We start from the raw sequence: 20,505 nt of genomic DNA, 5'->3' as shown, positions 1-20,505 counted from the left end.
TGGCGTGCTGCGTCTCAAACCCGTGCTGAAATCTTCACGCAGTGCGGGGTAAGTCCGTCCACCTTCGCTTCGTGAATTTAGCACCACAGAAAGTAAACAATGGTTGTGCAAGCGACCTCTTTGGAGTACAAGAAAGTACGAAGAAGCAATGCCATATAATCATTGCTACGTGGTAATAGATTGAGTATGAATTGCCAATATAAATGGTTTATCACATAGAGCCACCACCACCCAAAGCGCCTGCAATTTTCGGGACCCACCCGGCAAAACTGGGTTGTTCGCAGACATTGTTTTGACGCTACTGCGAGAAAGAAGCGATGAGTGAGCTGACATATGATTCGATTGGATATTGAGCTAGCTTCAATTGTCTCTCAAACTAAGTCATGATGATTTGACCTGAGTGGGGAAAGAGCATCCTCCGCAACAAGACTCCCGCGCCTACCTTAGTATCAACGTTCGGATCAAAGAATTTGCACTGAAGCTTCCGATTTCTTTTCACTCTTTGAACAGCTTAAGAACGCAAGTCTATATCACCAAAATTATCATCATCAGCAGATATACATCTTGATCATTGTTCGTCTCTGTCAAGGAAATAAAGGGCCGAGAGTTCCGATATGAAGCTCAGCGCTCTCCTCTTCAGCGCCGCAGTCGTTCTCGCTGCTCATGGCGAGCTTGTCACAAGAGACAAATCTGTATTGAATTTCACCCCATCCACAATCATGATGACAAAGACCAAGAAAGGAAGATCACCAACTTCAACCACTTCCTCTGCATCCGCAACATCTTCTCCAAGTACTTCCCCTCTCTCTCTATCCCCTCCTCACAAGCTAACACGTCCCACTAGTCTACCCATACGGCTACCCTCTCTGCTCGATCCCCAACTCCGATCTGAAACCTGGTCCAGGAAACGCCACCGCACTAGTCCACCAACAAGTCGGCTCCAATGTACTTGTCTGTGTAGAGCAATGCCGCGCAGATGTCGGTGACGCCAAAGTGGGTCGTGGCCAGTGTAAGAGTATCTTGTTTGAGAGTCGGTATACGATGTGTTTGTTCTATGATGTTACGGTGGAGGATACAAGGCAGGTTGATGATAAGAGGTTTCGGTTTAGAAGTTGGGATAAGGATTGCTGGGTTGGTTAGGGTGAAGGAGTAGGTGAATTTGTGCGATGCGGTGGGGTGTGTGAAATCAAGGGGAGGCAGGCTTTGGGGGTAGTGGGGTACACTTAATAGCGTCAGAGCTATGGAATGAAACTCGTAGTTATTGAGGGGCGTGCTACGTTTAAATGGGACGGAGGTGCTGTGTATGCTTAATTCCTAGGTCTCCAAAGGGGTTGATCAGAGGACCGATAGAATAGTCTATCAACGTCAAATTACTTGAAGCCACTTATGCTCTACCAAACCGAAAAATGCACGAATGTGAAATACAATTCTGATTCTTTCAGGGCAGGTCATTAAGCAAAATGACCGTTAAGTAGCACAACAATTCATCAGATCAAGCACCAAAAAACCAAACAAATTCATGCCAGGACCTCCAGTTGTCTTATCAACCATCCAACACCACTCAACTCATTGTTATCAAAATGGGTTATTCAGCTGAGCCAGTACTCAAGCCTTGGTATAGCCAAGGTCAGCATACTTTTTCCACAGATGCTCAGTGACCTTATCAGCCCTCTTGTATCCCTTCCCAAGACTCTTAGCACACCCTTCAACAGGACATAGATAGCTCCCAGGCACATTCCAATGAACGCTATTCTCGTGACGATGGCGATCAGAATTGCGCTTGAAGGTCTGTTTGCAGCCCTGAAAGGTGCATGGAACTCAAACATTACGCATCAATGGTGGTGACGACCGACTAATAGCAATGTCTGGGGAGCCACGGCTACTTAGAGATTCAAGAGGTACGTCGAGGCTGGCATTGCTGTTCATGAGGACTGGGCTGTTTGGGCGAGCTCGCTCAATTAAATGTATGTCACTCATGGATTGAGCATCCAATACGGTACCAGATAGGGGTGCCATTATCGGAACTGATGGTGCTGGGAAGGTGACGCCATCGAGACTTGGTGTGGAATCGTACTGGCCACACCGTGTGCACATTTGTGAAACACCTGAAGTTGTAGCAGGGGTCATAAGAGCTTGGCTTGAGTTGTAACCAGGGTCATAGAGTGGTGGAAACCAACCAGTGTTGGGTGTAGTACGGAATAGATCCAAAGAAGTTTCAGTTCCAGTGGCGACGGCATCATTGAAATGGTTGAATAAAGAGGTATTAGGCAGGTAATATGTATTCAAAATCAGCGTTGAAGTTGTCGAAGTCGGCGACATATCCCAGTCCTTTTGAGCCGGCGAGAAAGGAATGGGTATGGGTCAGGACATGATTGGGAGCGAAATTCTCCTGGGCTACTGGCAAGTCCAGGCTGTTGTCGAAGACGCTGTTACTGGTGGGAGTACTGTAGATCCGAAGGCTATCAGGCAAGACGTAAATTTCATGGCCGCCTGCTGGATTATTGTGGTTACTGGAAGTAGAAGTAAATTCTCCGGTAAGGCTCGCCCCTGTTTTATGTGCTGTGGTAAATGACCTGTGACTGTCAGTAAACAAAAAAAAAACAAAAAAAAAAAAAAACTCACATCTTGTCGTTGCTGAGAGCAACAAAAGAAGGGAGGACCATTCTTATAGGCATGCCCATATCGAGTACGCATTCTGTTCCAGTATTTGCTTCGCCTCAGCATCGCCCTCAGCACCGCCCTCAAAACGAGTTGGTATTTGGATGAAGGTTGAGATTGTCGTCGTGATGCCCTATGATTGGCCCTGGCAGTGGCTGCAGCTTGTAGCTGCATCACGAGGGAGACAGAGGGCGTAGCGCGAAAAACGAGGCTGACTAGCTAGGACGTTGATAACCACAGCCACCAAAGGCGTTTGTAAAGCGTTCGAAAAACGCCATCTGGTTTGAAAATTATCGCCTCTATAAGCTGTTCTCCAAGCTATAAATCCAAACAGATATCACTGAATCTACGAGCACGATATATCCAATTACCAGACGCCCGGCCAGAGTGATCCTACTGATCCAACCCGTCCAACTCCACCAAATGCATGACCGCCTCCACAACCTCGTTCCCCGCCAAATTCATTTCAGGCTCATCAATCTTCCTCGCTAGTACGTCATCAAGCATACCTCTAAGTCTACTAACCAAAACGCCGATGCGAGCCCAGCCCCTGAGACGCAGCCAGCCGTCGACGATGAGCCCGCGGCCGAGAGTGTCGAGGTTGATGGGTCCTGAGAAGAGAAGTGCGGTGTAGGCATTGAATGCTGATTATTGTTAAATTGGAATTTATATTCAAATTTGCAGAGAGAAGAAATGGAGAGGAGGGTAGGGAGATGAGAGGTATTACGTACGTGTGAGGTCTCGAATGAAAACCTTACTCGTTGCCATCTTGTTGAAATAACTCATATATACACTATTCCCAGGAAACCCCTGAGCATCGAAGATCGTAGAACTAGGGTGCACGAACACACGACCATTTTCCTGATTGAAGTACTTGATGGTCTTAGCTTCAGGATCAAGCTCGACAGCACCAGAGACAGAAGGTGCGAATTTCTTGTCGGGGAAATCGATGCGTGCTAATTGTGGGTTGAAAGCACCTGCGCATAGAGAACGCAGGAGAGATGTGCTGGAGCTGTGTTTGTTGAGGGCCAAGAGCGCCGCGGGGGAAGAGGGGATGAAAGATAGTTCGCGGAGGGATGTCAGATATTGGGTGCGGTTTGAGGAGATGTCGTTAAGGGTTTGGTACGAGAGGTAGTTGTCTGAGCACCAATTGCGGATTTCGCCTTGCCGGATGCTGGTGTTGTTAGCATGCGTATACTCAGTCCGTATTGTCCAACTTACCCTCTATTGCTGACCATCTCGTCCCACTGCTCGAAAGCCTTCAAGTCTCCGATCAAATCGCCCTGGTTCTTCGCGAACTTCGCTCTTGCTGACTTGGCTTCTTCTCGCTTGTCTTGTGGAGAGACGAAGGGAGATTTCACTGTCAGAATCGCGGCAATCGTCACGCAAGAATCGAGACAGCCAAACATAGCACCGTAAACCATGAGCTTACCACACCGGAGATCAGCTGGTATCATTGAAAGATGTCGACCAAGAGCAGTCAAATCATCTCCATCAAGAGCTCCCATTCTTCCAAGCAAGTCCATCGCACCATCCACAGCCAAGCTTTCGGGTGGTGTGAGAGCACTGGCCAAGAACGCTGCAACTTCCTTAATACCCATCGCGCGAACAGAGAGACACAGCTGCTCCAGAGGGACCCTCCTGATTTCAGGTTTGGGCCGCTCCATCATTTTTGACATCTCAGCATTGCGAGTGTAGAGCTTGTAACACTTTCCAGCTTGGACACGACCTGCTCGGCCACGTCTCTGTTTGCATGCTGCGCGTGATGCCCAGACTTCCTCGAGCTTCCGCATATTGTTCTGGGGATCGTAGCTTGTTTCTTTCACTCGGCCAGAGTCGATGACAGCTACGATGTCGTCAATCGTGATAGAGGTCTCAGCTACGTTCGTGGCGACGACAACCTTTCGCTTGCCATATGGTGCGTGAGGAAACACGCGCCGCTGCTCTGAAGACTGAAGAGATGCATGCAGTGGTAAAACATGCAAGTTTTGAACTGACCGCAGAGCATCCATGGTTCTGCTGATTTCGACGACACCAGGCAGGAATATCAAGATACCACCATCCTGTTTCAGATGTGATAACTCGGCATCGATTTCCTTGACAGTCTGCGTGATCAAATCGTAATTGATTCTCATTCCAATGCTCTGTATCGCGGCCGCAACATCAGAATCCAATCCAGCAGTGTCTGCATCATCCTCGTCTCTCCGTCCACCGCGACCTGAATTGAAGCCTGTCATCTGGATAACATCATCGAGGTAATAATCCTCGACAGGATATGTACGACCACTGATCTCCACCCGGCCAACCCTGCCATTACTCTTGAAGTAGTCCTCAAAGACTCCGGCATCTAGCGTTGCACTCATCAGAATCAGCTTGAGATCCTTGCGTTTCTTGAGCACGTCTCTCAAGAGGACTAGTAGAAAATCTGTATCGAGACTGCGCTCGTGAACTTCATCAATAATCACATGACTGACATCGGCCAAACTGGCCACAACGTCTTCGCTGCTACCTCCGGAAGTCTGAAGTCTTCTGAGAAGCACGCCGGTCGTAACGAAAGTGATTTTCGTGTTATGTGATGTCTTGGACTCCCCACGGATGATATAACCAATTTCTTGCCCGATAGACGAGCATCGTTCTTCACTGACTCGATCGGCAAGACCAAGGGCGGAAATACGACGAGGTTGTGTACAGCTAGGATTCTTAGAGGAAGGCCAGAAGGTCACCAATTTGGAAAGGAGTTACTAACATGATTTTAACAGAGTCACCCAACGAGTTTTGATACAGGTCGTCCAGAATGAACTGTGCCGACTGTGTAGACTTTCCAGAACCAGTCTCGCCGGAAATGATTGTGACTTGATGGGAGTTGACGGTATCAATTATAATTTCTCTCATCTCCCACGCAGGCAGAGTCTTTCTTTGCTGGATTCTCGACTGTAATTTAGGATCTGTCTGCCGTCTGATCCAGTCATCTTTGCTCCTCGAATTTGAAACCCAGTCAATCGGCCTTGGATGCCTTGTGATTGTCTGTCGCTTCCTATGTACCGGCCTTACCTCACTTACTGTAGAAGCAGCAGCAGAAACTTCTCTTAGTCTTCCGGGACGTTCAACAATGCCGTAAAGATGTTGTTCTGCCCAATCAATAAGGAAGAAACACATTTGTTCGCCCAGTAGGTTGTCCTCCACATGATTCAAAGCTTGTTTCATGATGCTCAAGCGGATGTAAGCTGGCAAGGCGGCGTAAACAGCTATAACAGGAGGCTTCTGCGGATACTCTGGCGTTCGTCTAATCTGAATGACAGGTTGTACTTCGGTATTTCGGCCCCTGTTGGCAGGCTTGAACTCAACTCTGCACACATCCTTGGACTGTCGGGAATATTTGTCGCCAAAGACAGACTGGAGACTCGTCATTTCTTCTTCCCATATAGCCTCGGATGCTTCTTTAGACTCTTCCGAATCCCAAGAATCCTCATCTTGAGGCTTTTCAGTGTCCTGTCCACTAGAAACAAGAATTTGCTGCAAGGCTTCCGCTGCCTTTCCTTCATCTCCGTTCGCATCGAACATCTGCTTGCACAGATCAAGAGCATACCCGGCCTCAGATAGACGCTTGATAGCACCCTCTCTCTTGAGATCGCTACTAGCCATACTGATTCCAGCAACATAGCCTTCTGGCAGAGCCCATCGAGGTAAGTCATCCTCAGGGACATGAATTAGCAGCCATTCGAGCGTTTCTTCTCTATCCTTGCATTCTTCAACTGCCTCCTCAATATGGCTTTGCCGAAATTCGAGGTTCTTGAATTCATTGACAATGGAATGTTTCTGGAACTGCGACATTTTGACATCATGCGGATTCCAAATGGCGTATCTCCTTATCAGATTCTCAACATTCGTTCGTGTTCTTTTGCCCATCTCAATCTTGGGAACTCGTACCCACCCTCTGTGGATATTGTGGGCTCCAACACCGGTCCCGCCACCACCGTTGCTCCGCAGAGCCAAATTCGAGCCGCCAGGTCCTCCCGGTGTGTTCAGAGCTTTCTCTTTGGCCTTCTCTCGTTCTGCGCGCTTCTTCTCGTTCAGAATTTTGGCATCTTCTCGCTCTCGCAGAGCGGCAAATGGATCTGCTTCGTACATCCACCCACGGCCCTCCTTAACATCCTCTTTCTTCAAGACCTCAAATTCTCCTTTCCACAAGTCTCGATAGTCCGGAGGCAACATCATATGTATATTGCGCATGCTGCAGACTCGAAAGAGGCCGTACGTCGCAGCAAAATGTCGTGCTTCGAGCGCAGTAGGTTTCGCAGCGAGGTGTTTGTGGCTAGGTGGGAGTTTGAAGGGCTGAAGTTGCACGAGTTCATGGGTTTTCTGGTTCTTCCATTTCAGGATAACCATTGACGAATAACCTTCTGGAGTTTTAGACTGTTCGCATTAGCAGTGATATAGGCATGGTCAGGGCTTCATTACCATGGTATATTCAGGCTTCTCCCATTTCTGCTTCTGGCAATGCTCAGATAACATATTAACAGGCAATTTCCCCGTCCATGACGCCCCGCCAATTATTTTCTTCACGTCCGGTCTTTGTGGCGCCTCTCCTGCCAGCGCAGGGCCATTCTGAGCCGGCGCGCCTGTCGCAGACGGTCCGGCAGGAGGTTTCCTCGGCTTTGGCTCTTTGTCAGAGTTCGAGAAAACAATGAAGCTGTCATCGCCGGTTGTCGTTGCTGGTGATGTTTTCTTGCTGGCCCCTCCCCCGCTACCTGGTTTCGGACCCTTTGCCTGTCCCTTCTTGACCATCTTCATTGACAGTGCAAACTGTATGTCGGTACTCCATGTAGATATGATATTTATCGTGGAATTAGCATGTCGTGATATGATCTGGCTAGTGAGAAAAAATAGCTCCAGAGATTCGAGACGAGGCTGGAATCGTGCCTAGAATCGTGCCCGTCCACCAAAAAAGATCGCTGTCCTGTGGGCTTTGAGGTGGGTGCGTCATTCGGCAAATTGTGGAGCTGACTGGACGAACTTTATTTAGACTTCAATATCCCACGGAAGATAGTACCTCAACTCATCTTATTCTTTACCTAGGCACAGATTCATTAATATTCACCATTCTTTTTCCACTATACACTATGGACAGCCAGTCGTCAGTTTTTTTGGTCCTTCTCCTGTCTACCAAGTGCTTATTCTTGCAGAAGGGGCGAACGCCATGGATACCTTTCAGCTGTCACCTGTATTTTCCATGCTCATATGCATCCCAGCTTTTATTATAAAGCTAGATCACAATACCTAGCTCAATGAAGCTGTGTGCCATTCATGTGCAACAGCCTCCAAATACTTACTGGAGGTTGTCAAATAGAGCAAGTTCATCTTCAACGACGACTTCAAATGAAAAATGCAAGCCGTATGGAAGAAGCCCCAACAGCACTGACTGACCTAGGTTGTGTACCGAGCTGACAGTCCTTCGACATCTGCCTCTACATATTTTTTTTTCTAGCGCTCTCAACACTTGGGCTAGATACTATGATACTCGACACGAACCCCAATTACGCTTGGCCAAAACCCTTCACCGGCCCAGTCGTTCGTGAGCCTCACTTCCTTCAGAACTGTTCTCATTATTCAGTATTCTTAGTCAACCCCAACGTAACAAGAGACGATATAGCTTCACTAGTAGTAAACATGCCCAGCTTCTCCTCTCCCAGTCCAATTTTCCGCCGAGTATAGAGAATACGAAGAACCGACTCCTGCTACCCTGCGGAGAAGCTCTTCCTCTGCAATTCGGCGAGGCGATCCAAGGACATGTCCTGTCCAGTCTCCATTGTGGTATTTGCATTCACATTTCAAAAGTTTAGGATCCAGCAAAATATTGTACTTCTAGCCTGGAATCTGAAAAGCTTCAAATTCAGGTTTATTCTCGCTGTCGTTGTATTTTATAAAATCTCAATTAAGTTGAGGTGTTGTTTTTTGAGCAGTCGGATTATATTCATAATTCGATTATTCTTTTCTTTCTCAAACCGGATTTTACTCCTGCACATATACCCCCAGCCTTCGTTTCCTCCCTTCAAAAATCTCAAAGTCCCACCCTCCAACATCTCCAACATCGTCCGAACAAAGTCGCCTCGCACCGAAGTAAGAGGAAAGCTGTGGCCTATGGCTGGTAAATGTGCTTTGCGTATTTAATTATACGTTTCAAGACGGAGGAATCCCCATTTTTGAATTAGAAATCTGAGGGTTTTCAAGGAAATAATGGGTCTTCTTTTATTTCCGCCAGACGGGCTTTTATGTTCGATTTTGGACAAAGACGATCAATGTATTTATTTGTTTGACTGGTATTATGATGGCAATGGGACTGAAATCTGGGATTATAGTCCAGTGTCGGACCTGGAAGGGGTTATTCGGTGGATGTGCACTGATAAGTGTGCACGATTGGTCAAGTGTTGAAGAAAGAGAGAGACCTTACTTTTGCGAAGGGCGAGATCATTAGTAAGGCCTCGCAGGATGTTATATACAATTCACTTCTAGTGCAGGAAAAAATCGTTCCTAGGAAGGATTCAAAGGAGGAAGTAAGTAAATCAGTAGCAAGGAGAAGTCGACCGAGTATAAAGTCTGGTGTATGAAAGGAAATAAGTCACTGCGCAAGCTGTACAAATCACGGCAAAATTATAGCAGGAATATTCAGTAGCTCGACCCTGAATCATATACGAATACAAGGTCGAGGAATGAGTGAATTATGTTTGGCTATGCTATGTCAATCGTACAAGACAACAAAACGAAAAGGTGTATCATCATCTAACCCGCAGCCAACCCAACCCCAGACAAAGTAAACAAGCGAGTGAGCAAAAACCCACAACTTCTTTTCGAACAACACGTCAGCACATCAGCAACCAGGCGAAAGGCCAAACAGGACCGTTTAATTTCCGTAATGCGGCGCATTGACGGCCAAAGCCATCAAGCAACCTCCAATGAGACCCGCAATAGGGATGGTCATGACCCATGAGAAAAACAGAAGTCCGACTCGCTGCCAGTTAACAGCCTTGTAGGTGCCGTTGCAGAGACCAACACCAACAGTAGCACCTGTGATACACATACTCGTGGACACTGGCAGCTTGTACTGAGAGAAGATCAGAATTGTGATAGCAGCACCCATCTCCATACTGGATCCTCTTGATGGGGAGTGGTAGGTGATCTTGTTACCCATCACCTTCATGATGTTGTAACCATAAGTGATGAATCCGAAACAGATGGTGAGAGCCATGACAGCGATTTGCCAAAGCGGAACGTCAGCCTTTGACGCGACAGTCTTGCCAGTCGTCCAGGCACCGTACATACCTGCCCAGACACCGACAGCGTTACCGACATCGTTAGCACCGTGGGCGAAAGAGGCGGTACAGGCGGTGATGATCTGGACGAAGGAGTAAAGGTATTCGACTTCGTTGCGGTACTTGGTGGCGTGGTCGTAGACACCGGCCATTCTGCGGCCTTCGGGGGTACCGAGGATACCGACTTGAGCGCGATGGATGTCGTAGTAGAAACCGTAGAGGCCTGCGACGACGACGTAGGCGGGGAGACGCATCATAAGCTTCTTCAAGTTGTGGAGTTCGTAGATCTCACCAGCGCCGCTGCGGTGGGTGTAAAGTGTTCGCATGGCCCATCCGAGAGGTCCGCGGCTTTGTCTTAGCTGTGAGTGGTGCTTCTCCTCGGCGCGGCGGAGCAGGAGTTGGTATTGGAGCTTGGGGTTGTCACCGGCGATGGCATTCTCGAGGTTGGTGTTACCGGCGGCATGGGCAGAGATAGGTTGAGTCTGGTGGTGGGACTTCTCGTTGTCGGAGACAGCAAGGTCCTTGTCGCTTCCAGCGGGAGACTTCTCAATGGCATCGATGTCGACGTTCTTGGTTGGGAGAGTGCCGGGTGCGGCGAGCTCACCAGTGTCCTCCTCGTCATCGTGTTGGATAACGTTGTAGTTTGGTACGCGAGCCTCAGCGGCGTCGGAGGGAGGAACACGGGTGAAGAGAGCGGGTCCCTGCCAGATATCGGTGATCTTGAGGGTGTAATCCTTCTTGATGACCTTGCAGAAGACGTATGGGACGAAGAAGAGTCCGGAAAGAATGAAGAGTCCGAAACCAACACCGAGAGTGACTGATGCGATGAACCACGCAGGCTTCTTGTCAAGACCGAGCTTTGGGGAACCCTTGTAGACGATGGAGAGCGTGCAAATGGTTCCGGCAATGAGGAAGAAGAATGGGGAGGTGAAAACGGCCCATTTCACGGGGTCAGTTCGCTTGTGGACAGTCTATAGAAAATCAGCAAATGTATCAGATGAGACCGGAAAGATCACTTACAAACTTGATGAGCGAAAAGATAATGGCACCGAATGCTCCAGCGATGAAAGGAGCCATGACCAAACCGGCGAAAATGGCACCAAGACCAGATCCCTTGCTCCAGCCCCACTCTACATTCTTCGCGCCAACAGCTGCGACACCAACACCGGCAATGGATGAGACCAAAGAGTAAGTCGAAGAAACGTGTGCAGAGTTGCGAGTACACCACATAACCCAGATAGCGGCACCAGCAGAGGCGCAAGCAAAAGCGAGAAGTTGGACATCAGCGTCGCCGTTGAAAGCCTTGATTGGGATACTGTTGTTGATACTGTTAGCCGAGATCATCCAGCCCGTCGTCCAGTGGTACTAACATTCCGTTCTTAATCGTAGAAGCAGTTCGGGCACCGACGGCAAGAGCACCAGTCATTTCGAAGATCAAACACAGGAACATAGCTTGTCGGTATGTGACGGATCGGGAGGAGACTGAGGTAGCCCAGGCGTTGGCCACATCATCTGTTCAGGCCGCAAGTCAGCATTATTGTTCAGTCTCGTGCATGCAATAAATAGATAATAGAGGGCAAGACGTACTTGCACCATTGTTATACGCTTCGAGCAGCGCAAACATTGTGCCAATGGCAAAAACATAAGTGTAATCGGACATCACCATTTTGGCGGCTTATCGTGGAGTTCTGGCTGAATAACCTGGGATGAGCTTGCCCTTGTCGGTGTGGTTTTCCAGAAGACTGGGTAGAAGAAAATGACAAGAGAGCGGCCATGGCTCATATATACCTAGGAAGGTAGGTAGGTAGGTAGGAAGGTAGGTAGATAGAGTGCAGCACTACTCGCGCATGGTTTTTCATGCAGCGCAGCTCGCCGCACTCTTTTTCCCTGGGTCTACGGTCGGTCTACCTGAAGGCGTGGAAAATCAATGTTTCTCTCGCTTCTCCCCTCGACGACACAGAGCAGAGCACGCACCCACGTGGGTTGCTTTCCAGAGAACTCTCGCACTGAGGGAGGGCCAGATTGCGGGATGTGGCGTGGATACCAAGGCACTATGGGCAGAGAAGAAGTCAAACTGAAGACTGGCCAAGGCTGGGCGAGGCTGGGCAAGGCTGGGCACGACAGGGCACGACAGGGCACGACAGGGCACGACAGGGCACGACAGCACATGTCCATGTTGTGAGTGGTGGATGGGCGCGACGGGGAGCTGGTGGAATCGCTGGAATGTCATCGCACCCATGTCCGAGGAGCGACTCGCCAAGGCTTGGAAGTCAGCCAGGGACGGGGCTAATACTGTAATAATACCCTCGATAACCCCCTCCCTCGCCCCCCTAGGGGACCCCCATCGCGCACTGGATCCACCACTACAGTACAGTAGCAGGCAGACCCAATCGAATCGACCACCCTAGACGCCCTGAACCCTCCCAGAGTCCGAGATCCAGCGGACACCACCAAACCACCCCCATCGCTCCGCTGCCAGAGTACCTCCCGAGCCTCGAGCCTCCGTACCTACTCGTACTGCGACTCCGAGTACTTTAAGAAACTTGCCAGGACCCTGGCCAATTTCGCCGGGAGCCCCGCCCTAGACGTTTCTTTTCCGACCGAGGCCTCCAGGACTTTCCCCTTAGGGACCCTGGACCCCAGTAGTAGTGCGTGCAAGTGTGGAAAAAATGGGAAAGCACTTGCAAATACTGTACTTACTGACTGGCGAATTATTAATCCGCTGCTTCAGGCGCAGGAGTGTGTCAGGAGAGTCGAATATCGAACTGCCTCGCCACTCGGCCGGCTGAGCTTCTTCAGATTAACGCGCCCAATAATCTGGCAAGCACAGGTAGGATCACTCACTCGCTGCTTGGCGGTTGTAAGATCCTCGAGAGTCCGCGCCCACGTGTATGATGGTGACGCCGTAACTTGCTGCTTTGCCAGACTTCTGGCTTTGAGCTGTGAGACTGTGAGGGCTTCCAGAAGGTCTGATTTCCTTCCTTTTTGTTCATTTTTTCATGTACTGTACGTATCTGTGCATGATGGGCGGGAGGGATGAAGAAGGCCTGCATTGCCTATCGATTCGATTTGTCTTGGGCTCGCAGAGGCAAGAGGTCTTGTTTCGATGCCAACATCCATCCAAGGAACCACGAGATCTCTCAAGAGGTCTTCTTTCAATGCCAATTTCTTCTCCAAGACTGATCATCGAGTCCATGTCTTTTCCGTCGGGCCAGTAATCGCTGCCGCGCCGCCCAATCCCCAGATCATGGGATTTCGCGATGAGGGTGTTCCCGTGTTGGTTGCAAAAATGCCCGATGTCAGACGAACCCGGAAGACAACCATACCGTGATAATTCGCCATCTCTTCCAGATCATCTGTTCATCATCATCATCGCCACAATAGTATCGTCGACCGGGTTGGTTGGATTACTTTGTGGTGGCCACTAATCCCATCTCTGGAGTCATACACAGGATTGCTTGTCTGAGCTGTCAGATCATCCCCCAGAACCAAAACTCCTGAACACCTATCCCATCAAAGCCATCGCTCCAACCGCAGCCGCACCACCGAACACCCACGCCTTATTCCCGGTGTTTGTAGGAACTCCAGCGGTACTCGTACTCGACCCTGCACTTGGTGCACCCGTATCTGTTCGCGCAACACTCCCCGAACCCACTCCTGATCCAGATCCTGACCTTGATGTTGAAGCTTGCGAACTCGCTCCAGCACTCGTCGTAGTGGAAGCCGCAGTCGAACTAGGCGTACGACCCGTCCCAGGAGCCGCACCCGCCGTGAGGAGCACTGGCATATATTGGAAGTCGGTACCAGTGTAGGTTTCTGTTGACACACCAGGGAAGTTTGCTTCACTGCCTCCGAAGGACTGGATGCAGACGGCGGAGACAGTTGAGTCGAGAGAGCAGTCTATGCGGGCAGTGCTGTGGTGTTACAGATATCTTAGCTTGAATTTGATTGAAGGCAAAGCGCGAGCTGAAGAATTGGGAATTGGGGATGGGAAAGGTAGTGGCAGAGGGAGAGAAAACGCACAAGGCCAATACACCATCGTCGCCATTCTCCGCTGGTATGGTATACCTCGCCGTCGCTGCATTCTCCGTGACTGTGAACTGTCCGGGGAATCCGCACTCTTCACCTGGGGTGACGCATTGCAGAGCGTAGGTAGTGAGAGAGGACGCCTGGGTCAACTGTCAGAGCTGTGTCTCGCGCACGGAAGGGGAGGGAAAATGTACATACGGTACCAATGACCTGCCCGATGAGAGACTGCGTGTCTGCACCGGGGATGTAGAGATTGCCGGTGCTGGTTTGCGCGAGGGTGATGCTGGCGAGGGAGAGGGTTGCGAGGATGTTGCTGGTGGAAGAGGAAAACATTGCGACGCGGTCGAAGCTTTGGTGGCAAACAAAGTCTCTGCAGGTGAGTGTTTATTGAACGTTTGAGCTAAGGAGAAGAGAAATAGAAAATAGAACACTGAACGGAAGTGAATTTTTATCAAACACGTTGGAGAAAGGGGAACGTGTGAGCAGGGGGAAATACGAACGACCTGGACCCCTTTGTATTGCTGATTTTTGAGATCGCCACTATCCCATTATTTCCTTGCTTACCATGCAGGGACTCGGGACGGCAGAGTGATTGGGAACAATTCAGTCTCTATCATAAATGCATCCGATTCATTCTGCATTTTGGCATGTGTTGAACCACATTGAGGGGATAATTCCTGAATCGACTGACGGATAAAAAGGAAAATAAAGAAGGTTCTCTCGCGATGCTGACCCGTGCAGGTGTGGATTTGCTCGGAAAAATCTGCTTCACGTGACCTTATTCATAGCGCTTTCAGATTGCTCAGAGACACTCTTGCGACCTGGTGTTTGGCCAATTGCTCAATGTCAGTAGCTACCTAGTCTTGTAGGAAAAACAGAAAAACCCAACTGTGCTGTTTTGATCGCCATCTTAAAATCTGTTCTCGTTGTTCCAGCTAGCCTAACTTAGAGTCTGGACATTGGTAAACAATTACTGAAATGTACTTCAGTCTTTATTCTACTGGTGAACAATCTCCCCTAAGGTTGACGTATTAACCTAATACATAATGATGAAATGACATACATCTGAATTTTGAAGGACGTGGATATTCTTGCTTTATTGGTGTAGGCTGAGTGCATGTTTTATTGATGGTGATGTTTTTGTACTAGAGGTGACTGTTAAGCGAGGCTGTTAGGGGCTTGCTATTCTATGACTCTGAGCGTGCTTGGATCGATCATCTTAAACCGTGTACCGCCGATCCGGTTGGATATCCGTCCCTGTACTAGGCGGTGCAAAATTAGCAGAGATATTCTGAGATTTCAAGGATTAGGACCAGACATCTGCCGTGCGCGAAACTAAAGTAAGAATGGAGTCTAGCAAGTACTTACACTCCTTCACATCCCCAAAATCCATAACCTTATTCAGTCCTCCCATTCTATCCTGTACATCGCTCCAATCCCTATTTACCGCTGTCTCTGGCCTCCATCTAAAAGCGTCCTTCAACTTCTCGTCCAAACAATCTTCCATCGCATCAGCAATGAAGCCCCCAGCACTCGTAATATGCATGAACCCATGTCCACTCCCGCCAACCCCCAAAATCAAACTCCTAGACTCCGGATGTCGATCAACCAAGAAATTCCGATCAGGCGTATCAGCACACCAACATATCCTCGCGAACGAGAAAGGACGCTCAGCAAGTTGCGGCATAGTATGACGGAGGAATCCGCGCACCCGAGCTTCAGCTTCCTTGGCTATTTGGTGTTTAGCGAATGGGATATTTACTCTCTCGCCAGAGGTATTAGTACTCCAGTTGCAGTAGCCGGGATGCTCATCGCAAATTTTCAATTCGCCTTTCTCGGCATCCGGTTCCATGAAGAAGCCGCTCTCGACATTAAAGAGTACGGGGAGGACTTTGTAAAGCGCACATTCCTCTTTGCTCATCTTGGTATGAGCGAGTGTCCAAGCGGTGGGATGTAGTTGATCTTTCACATCGAGGAGACCAGGTGCTGTAGCGCCTGTAGTGAGGATGGTAGTGGCAGCTCGGTGATGAGTACCGTCTGCAGTTTCAGCACCTACGACGTCTCCATTTTCTACGAGTAATGTCTTGACGTCGCCCTGAGGGCCAGTGATGAACTGGACGCCCAGGCGTTGTGCTTCATGAAATGTACTCATTAATGCCCCACGGGCGAAGACCCATCCTGCGCCTGTCTTTTTGAAGCCTCCTTTCCATCCTGGAAAGTCTCCGGTGAGGACGCCCTTTGGCATGATAGCGCGAAACTTCTCAGGCGTATCTATCCATTCAAACTCAGGATTATCATGGATCTTTTCATGTTTGGTCAACTGTTCCAATCCCTCAGGTGTATGAGCACAGATGGCGTAACCGGTGTTATGGTAGTAGGGCGAGAAGACTGGATCGTGCAGCCATCTGCCTGTCGCTAGACGTCGAAGAGTGTCTGCAAGGGAATCATCGTTTTCGCCTGCTGATGAACCTGTTAAATTTTCAGGGATAAGACTGGACCCCATGAGCAAGAGTGAGGAATGATTGCTTGCCTTCTTCGATAATTTTCTTAATATCGTTGCCAGCTGCAATTGGTGACGGGAACCCATATAAATCGAGGACTGATATACTCTTGTAGCCTCGTCGTGCGAGATGGTAGGGCTGTAGAGCAACCCCAAGTTCCGCCACCTATGATGAGGATGGAGGAGTTGTAATCCAGAACTATTGAAGGAGCCATGGTGACGGCTTCTCTGAATAGAGAGACCTCCTGAAGAACGTAACTTCGTTCAACACGGATGGATTGGGCAACTCCCGTGAACAATTTCAATCCGAGCGTGTCAGTGAATGGGTCAGTCTTGGTAACGGATGGTCAATGGTACCCCCACCAAAGCCAGATGATCGACACAACCCCACCTTTGGTGGCACAATGAGTGTTGTTGTGCCTAGGGACAACACTTGATGAATTAAACGCGGCAATCTTGATTGATGGGCATCCCTAACTGCGAAAATGGCTGGTGTCCTTGGTATTCATCACAGCACAGGTTGGCAGGGATAAGCAGGCTCGAATGGGTTTCGCTCGCGGAGATTTCAGGGAGAACAAGCGCACATGAATAGCAGTGCGAATCATTTTTCGTATCATCGACAGCTTTTTCGAAGCGTTCAGCCAGTGCTAATGCCGCCTGGGGTTGCCAAATCAAAAAAAACTGATCTCATCAAGGAGAGTGAAATATGACTTTTTGAACGTCGCGCATACATACGAGAATAAAAATATTTCATCGAACAAGATATCGTGAGAATAGATAGGAAGCCAAAACAGATAAGTAAGACAACCATTAATTGTTTTGGCAGGAAGACAATGAATGGAAGCGAATCTGGAAGTAAGGTTCATGGTACGGGGCGGGTGACCCCACTCACCAGCTCCAATATGGTTTAGCTCCCGCCTCAAATAAGCTTGGCCCTTGACGTCGTGACTGGAGAATTCGAGGCTGAAATCGGACAAAAAGATAAACAACAGAAAACACCAGACGTGATGTGACAACATAGAACGCACCTGCCCAGTCTCCGTCTCTTTTAAATATTGCTTCCTTTGCTTCTCTATTGTTGATCAACTTACATACTGCTCTCCTAATACACAATTGATTCTTTTTGTGAATCTCTCTTTCAAGTACAGGGGCATACCAAACCAAGACTTTCAACAATATAGCCTCTCCTCACAGAATCTTCACAGCCAAAAGCAATAGCATATAATATCTATACCTCCCAGCCATGGCAGATGCTTTCCCACCAGCTGTACGAGATTTCTCGGACGACCCCACAGTCGAATCAGTGACTTCTCCCACACATGTCAACTTTGACCTGGAGGCTGGGGAGGGAGAACCTCGTCCTCATACCGGGACAAATGACGATAAACTCAGGCGAAGCACTTCTGTCACATCCGATCCAACCATGGGAATAACACAATCACCAACCATGCTTCGCCGCCGCAATCGTGCGAACACGGCAAAGTCCTTCGCGACAGTCGACGTTACCCCAATGCGCCCCAATTGGCAGGCAGGTCAAGAACCTGGACTCGATCCCTCGAAGCCCAACGGTGGTAGAACCGAAGTCCCTACCTTCCACGAACAGTGTCAGATCACAATTGTAGACTTCAGCGAGGAGAATATGGTTGGGTATGAACTGGACAATGAACAGCTTATAAAATTTCTGGACGAAAAGCAAGACTCGTGGGTGAAATGTCGTTGGATAAATGTTAATGGACTGAGTTGGGATGTCATACAGGCTCTTGGTCAATATAAGAAGCTACATCGGCTGGCAATTGAGGATATGATAAACACAGCAAACCGAACGAAGGCCGATTGGTATTCATGTTCGAAACCTCGATTTTGTGATAATCTGCTAACCGCCTCAATTAGGTACGCCGACCATACCTTCATGGTCCTTACACTACAAAAATTGATCCACTTACACCCTGATGCTGAAGATAGTGATTCGGACGATGGAGATATGGATAGCATTAGGAGACCAAAAAGAGGCCGCTTCGGCAAATTTGTCCACAGCTTGTTCTCCGGTTCCAAGTCAAAGAGGAAACGCCAAGAAAAGAACATGATCGCCGGAGTGCACGATCCTGCTAATGGTTTTGTTACTGGGCACACCGAAGGTGTCAGTGGACCTCATTTGCAAAATCTGAAGACTCTTCAACGGTATCATGGAGGCCCGAACAAGGAGCGCATGGAGTTCATGGAGAAGCATTCGCCCCTGACATCCAGAAAGTATGCCGTAAGCGCGGAGCAAGTTTCGATCTTCTTGACGTCTGGTATGCTACACTTCCAAGTATTTCCAGAGACCGGGTACTGATTTATTCCAGATAACACTGTCATCTCGTTCTTTGAAACCTCCGCTGACGATATTGAGGAGCCGATACTTCAACGACTTCGGACTCCAGATACCATTCTCCGGCAATCTTGCGATGCTTCGATGATCGTGCAGGCGATTTTAGATGCAATCATCGATCTTGCCATCCCTGTCGCAACCACGTATCAGGATGTCATCGGCGACCTTGAACTTGATGTCCTGACTCAACCAGATCTCAAGCACACGACTTCGTTGTACGTTATCACGAGTGAGATCATGACTTTCAGAGGCTTCGTCAACCCAATTGTAAACCTCATCAATGCACTCAGAGACCACAAAGGCGCTACAGCCGGCCTTGGAGCACGCAGCGATACCACAAAGTCCGCCAAGACAGTCAACTTGTCCTCCATGGCACAAACTTATCTCGGCGATGTTGAAGATCATATTATTCTTATTACTGAGTCTCTTGATCAGATGCGCCGCGCCTGTGACAATATGATTGACCTGATCTTCAACACGATGACAGCATACACCAACGAAACTCTCAAACAGCTCACCAACATCACGATCATATTCCTGCCCATGACATTCCTCACTGGCTATTTTGGGATGAATATCGAGCCGTTCCCGGCTCTTCATCATGGAGAGAGTTACTTCTGGATTATTGCTGTGCCAGTTGCGGTCGTGACTGTGTTGTTCCTTATGCGGGACAGTATCAGATGGTGGTTGAATAAACATGTGCAGAGGAGAGGGATATCACGACGGAGGAAGGGACGTCTGGAGAGAGAGGCCGAGGCTCATAGAGCCGCTGAGGCCAAGAGGCGATTTTGATTGCCGTACGTTGCCTGCCTCCCAACGCAACTGTGAAGTACTATTGTGTGAGTGCGGTTTGGATAAGGTTGATGAGCGGCTCGGAAAGATGCAATGTATAGCTAGATCCCACAGATTTGTTCGAGATACCCCAATTAGATTCGTAGCCCACTACTTCCTGTCTGCTTCCAAATGAAACAATATTGAGGACCCACTCATCACCTTTAGCCTAGCCAGCGTGCAGCGCCCCGAGCAACATATAATTCTTCCCTCTCCTACCTCAGCTTTCCAATTTTCTGCACCGCAAACATTTCCTCCAGGACATGATGCACCGCTCACCCCTCTGCACGCCGAATCAACTGAACCAAGTTTTGCCGAACAAGCAAAGCAAATCGCCCTCGCTCAACACACTCATTTCCAGACCGCACTGAAATACGCGAGACCAAAACACAGTTAGCTGCGAAACATGGACGCCACGCTCTCCCAAAAACAATCCTTCGATTTCGTTAGGCTCACCCTCGAGCAGACCCTGCACCTTTTCGGGCAGAATCCTGGCCCTCGTTTGGTTGGACTACGATGAGATTGGTCAGGATGTGCACCCAGATGTTGGAAGTGGATGGTGAGATGAGTGATTGTACAATGAGAGACGGGAAGAAGGGAAGGCTGCAGGATGCGGCGCAATGTGCAAGGACATATTTTTTTAAGGCAAGACGCAAGGCGAGAGGGGGGGTTTTCGAAAATTTGAGCCTAGTCACAACTCGAATCGTTCAGCAGGTTGATGAGTCTGCGCAGCTTTTAAAAGCGATTGTTTACTTGTGAGTTTGTTCCGGCACAGGCAAGACCAGCATGATGTTGAGATGGTGGGGTACTGA

General features: G+C 49.0%; 7 protein-coding genes across 7 annotated transcripts; 2 read left to right on the top strand and 5 right to left on the bottom strand.

Annotated features, from left to right (window-relative positions):
* Window positions 1-409: 409 nt before the first annotated feature.
* On the top strand, window positions 410-1,236 carry ONS95_008690 (uncharacterized protein). The gene is made up of 2 exons (XM_058502233.1): window positions 410-792; window positions 845-1,236. The coding sequence occupies exons 1-2, from the start codon at window positions 615-617 to the stop codon at window positions 1,138-1,140; spliced, it is 474 nt and encodes a 157-aa protein (XP_058361160.1). The 5' UTR covers window positions 410-614; the 3' UTR covers window positions 1,141-1,236.
* Window positions 1,237-2,263: 1,027 nt separating this feature from the next.
* Window positions 2,264-2,681, bottom strand: ONS95_008689 (uncharacterized protein; the record flags this gene model as incomplete). The annotated part of the gene is made up of 2 exons (XM_058502232.1): window positions 2,264-2,573; window positions 2,623-2,681. 2 exons carry the CDS (start codon window positions 2,679-2,681, stop codon window positions 2,264-2,266), a joined length of 369 nt encoding a protein of 122 aa, XP_058361159.1.
* A 370-nt stretch (window positions 2,682-3,051) lies between these two features.
* On the bottom strand, window positions 3,052-7,449 carry ONS95_008688 (uncharacterized protein; the record flags this gene model as incomplete). The annotated part of the gene is made up of 5 exons (XM_058502231.1): window positions 3,052-3,302; window positions 3,390-3,832; window positions 3,880-5,349; window positions 5,405-7,071; window positions 7,117-7,449. The coding sequence occupies 5 exons, from the start codon at window positions 7,447-7,449 to the stop codon at window positions 3,052-3,054; spliced, it is 4,164 nt and encodes a 1,387-aa protein (XP_058361158.1).
* Window positions 7,450-9,556: 2,107 nt separating this feature from the next.
* On the bottom strand, window positions 9,557-11,631 carry ONS95_008687 (uncharacterized protein; the record flags this gene model as incomplete). The annotated part of the gene is made up of 4 exons (XM_058502230.1): window positions 9,557-10,936; window positions 10,986-11,280; window positions 11,336-11,477; window positions 11,553-11,631. 4 exons carry the CDS (start codon window positions 11,629-11,631, stop codon window positions 9,557-9,559), a joined length of 1,896 nt encoding a protein of 631 aa, XP_058361157.1.
* A 1,839-nt stretch (window positions 11,632-13,470) lies between these two features.
* On the bottom strand, window positions 13,471-14,327 carry ONS95_008686 (uncharacterized protein; the record flags this gene model as incomplete). The annotated part of the gene is made up of 3 exons (XM_058502229.1): window positions 13,471-13,879; window positions 13,989-14,134; window positions 14,193-14,327. The coding sequence occupies 3 exons, from the start codon at window positions 14,325-14,327 to the stop codon at window positions 13,471-13,473; spliced, it is 690 nt and encodes a 229-aa protein (XP_058361156.1).
* Window positions 13,989-17,315, bottom strand: ONS95_008685 (uncharacterized protein). Its single transcript, XM_058502228.1, has 3 exons — window positions 15,363-17,315; window positions 15,058-15,256; window positions 13,989-14,967 (listed from the first exon to the last, which is right to left on the bottom strand). The coding sequence occupies exons 1-2, from the start codon at window positions 16,579-16,581 to the stop codon at window positions 15,177-15,179; spliced, it is 1,299 nt and encodes a 432-aa protein (XP_058361155.1). The 5' UTR covers window positions 16,582-17,315; the 3' UTR covers window positions 13,989-14,967; window positions 15,058-15,176.
* Window positions 17,316-17,737: 422 nt separating this feature from the next.
* ONS95_008684 (uncharacterized protein) lies at window positions 17,738-19,654 on the top strand (the record flags this gene model as incomplete). Its single annotated transcript, XM_058502227.1, has 3 exons — window positions 17,738-18,330; window positions 18,385-18,785; window positions 18,837-19,654. The coding sequence occupies 3 exons, from the start codon at window positions 17,738-17,740 to the stop codon at window positions 19,652-19,654; spliced, it is 1,812 nt and encodes a 603-aa protein (XP_058361154.1).
* Between the last annotated feature and the right edge of the window lie 851 nt (window positions 19,655-20,505).

This window comes from Cadophora gregata (assembly GCF_030347475.1).
Source record: "Cadophora gregata isolate MNR1 chromosome Unknown scaffold_3, whole genome shotgun sequence".
In the NCBI taxonomy this organism is placed as follows: domain Eukaryota; kingdom Fungi; phylum Ascomycota; class Leotiomycetes; order Helotiales; family Ploettnerulaceae; genus Cadophora; species Cadophora gregata.
This window is presented reverse-complemented; position numbering and strand designations above follow the sequence as displayed.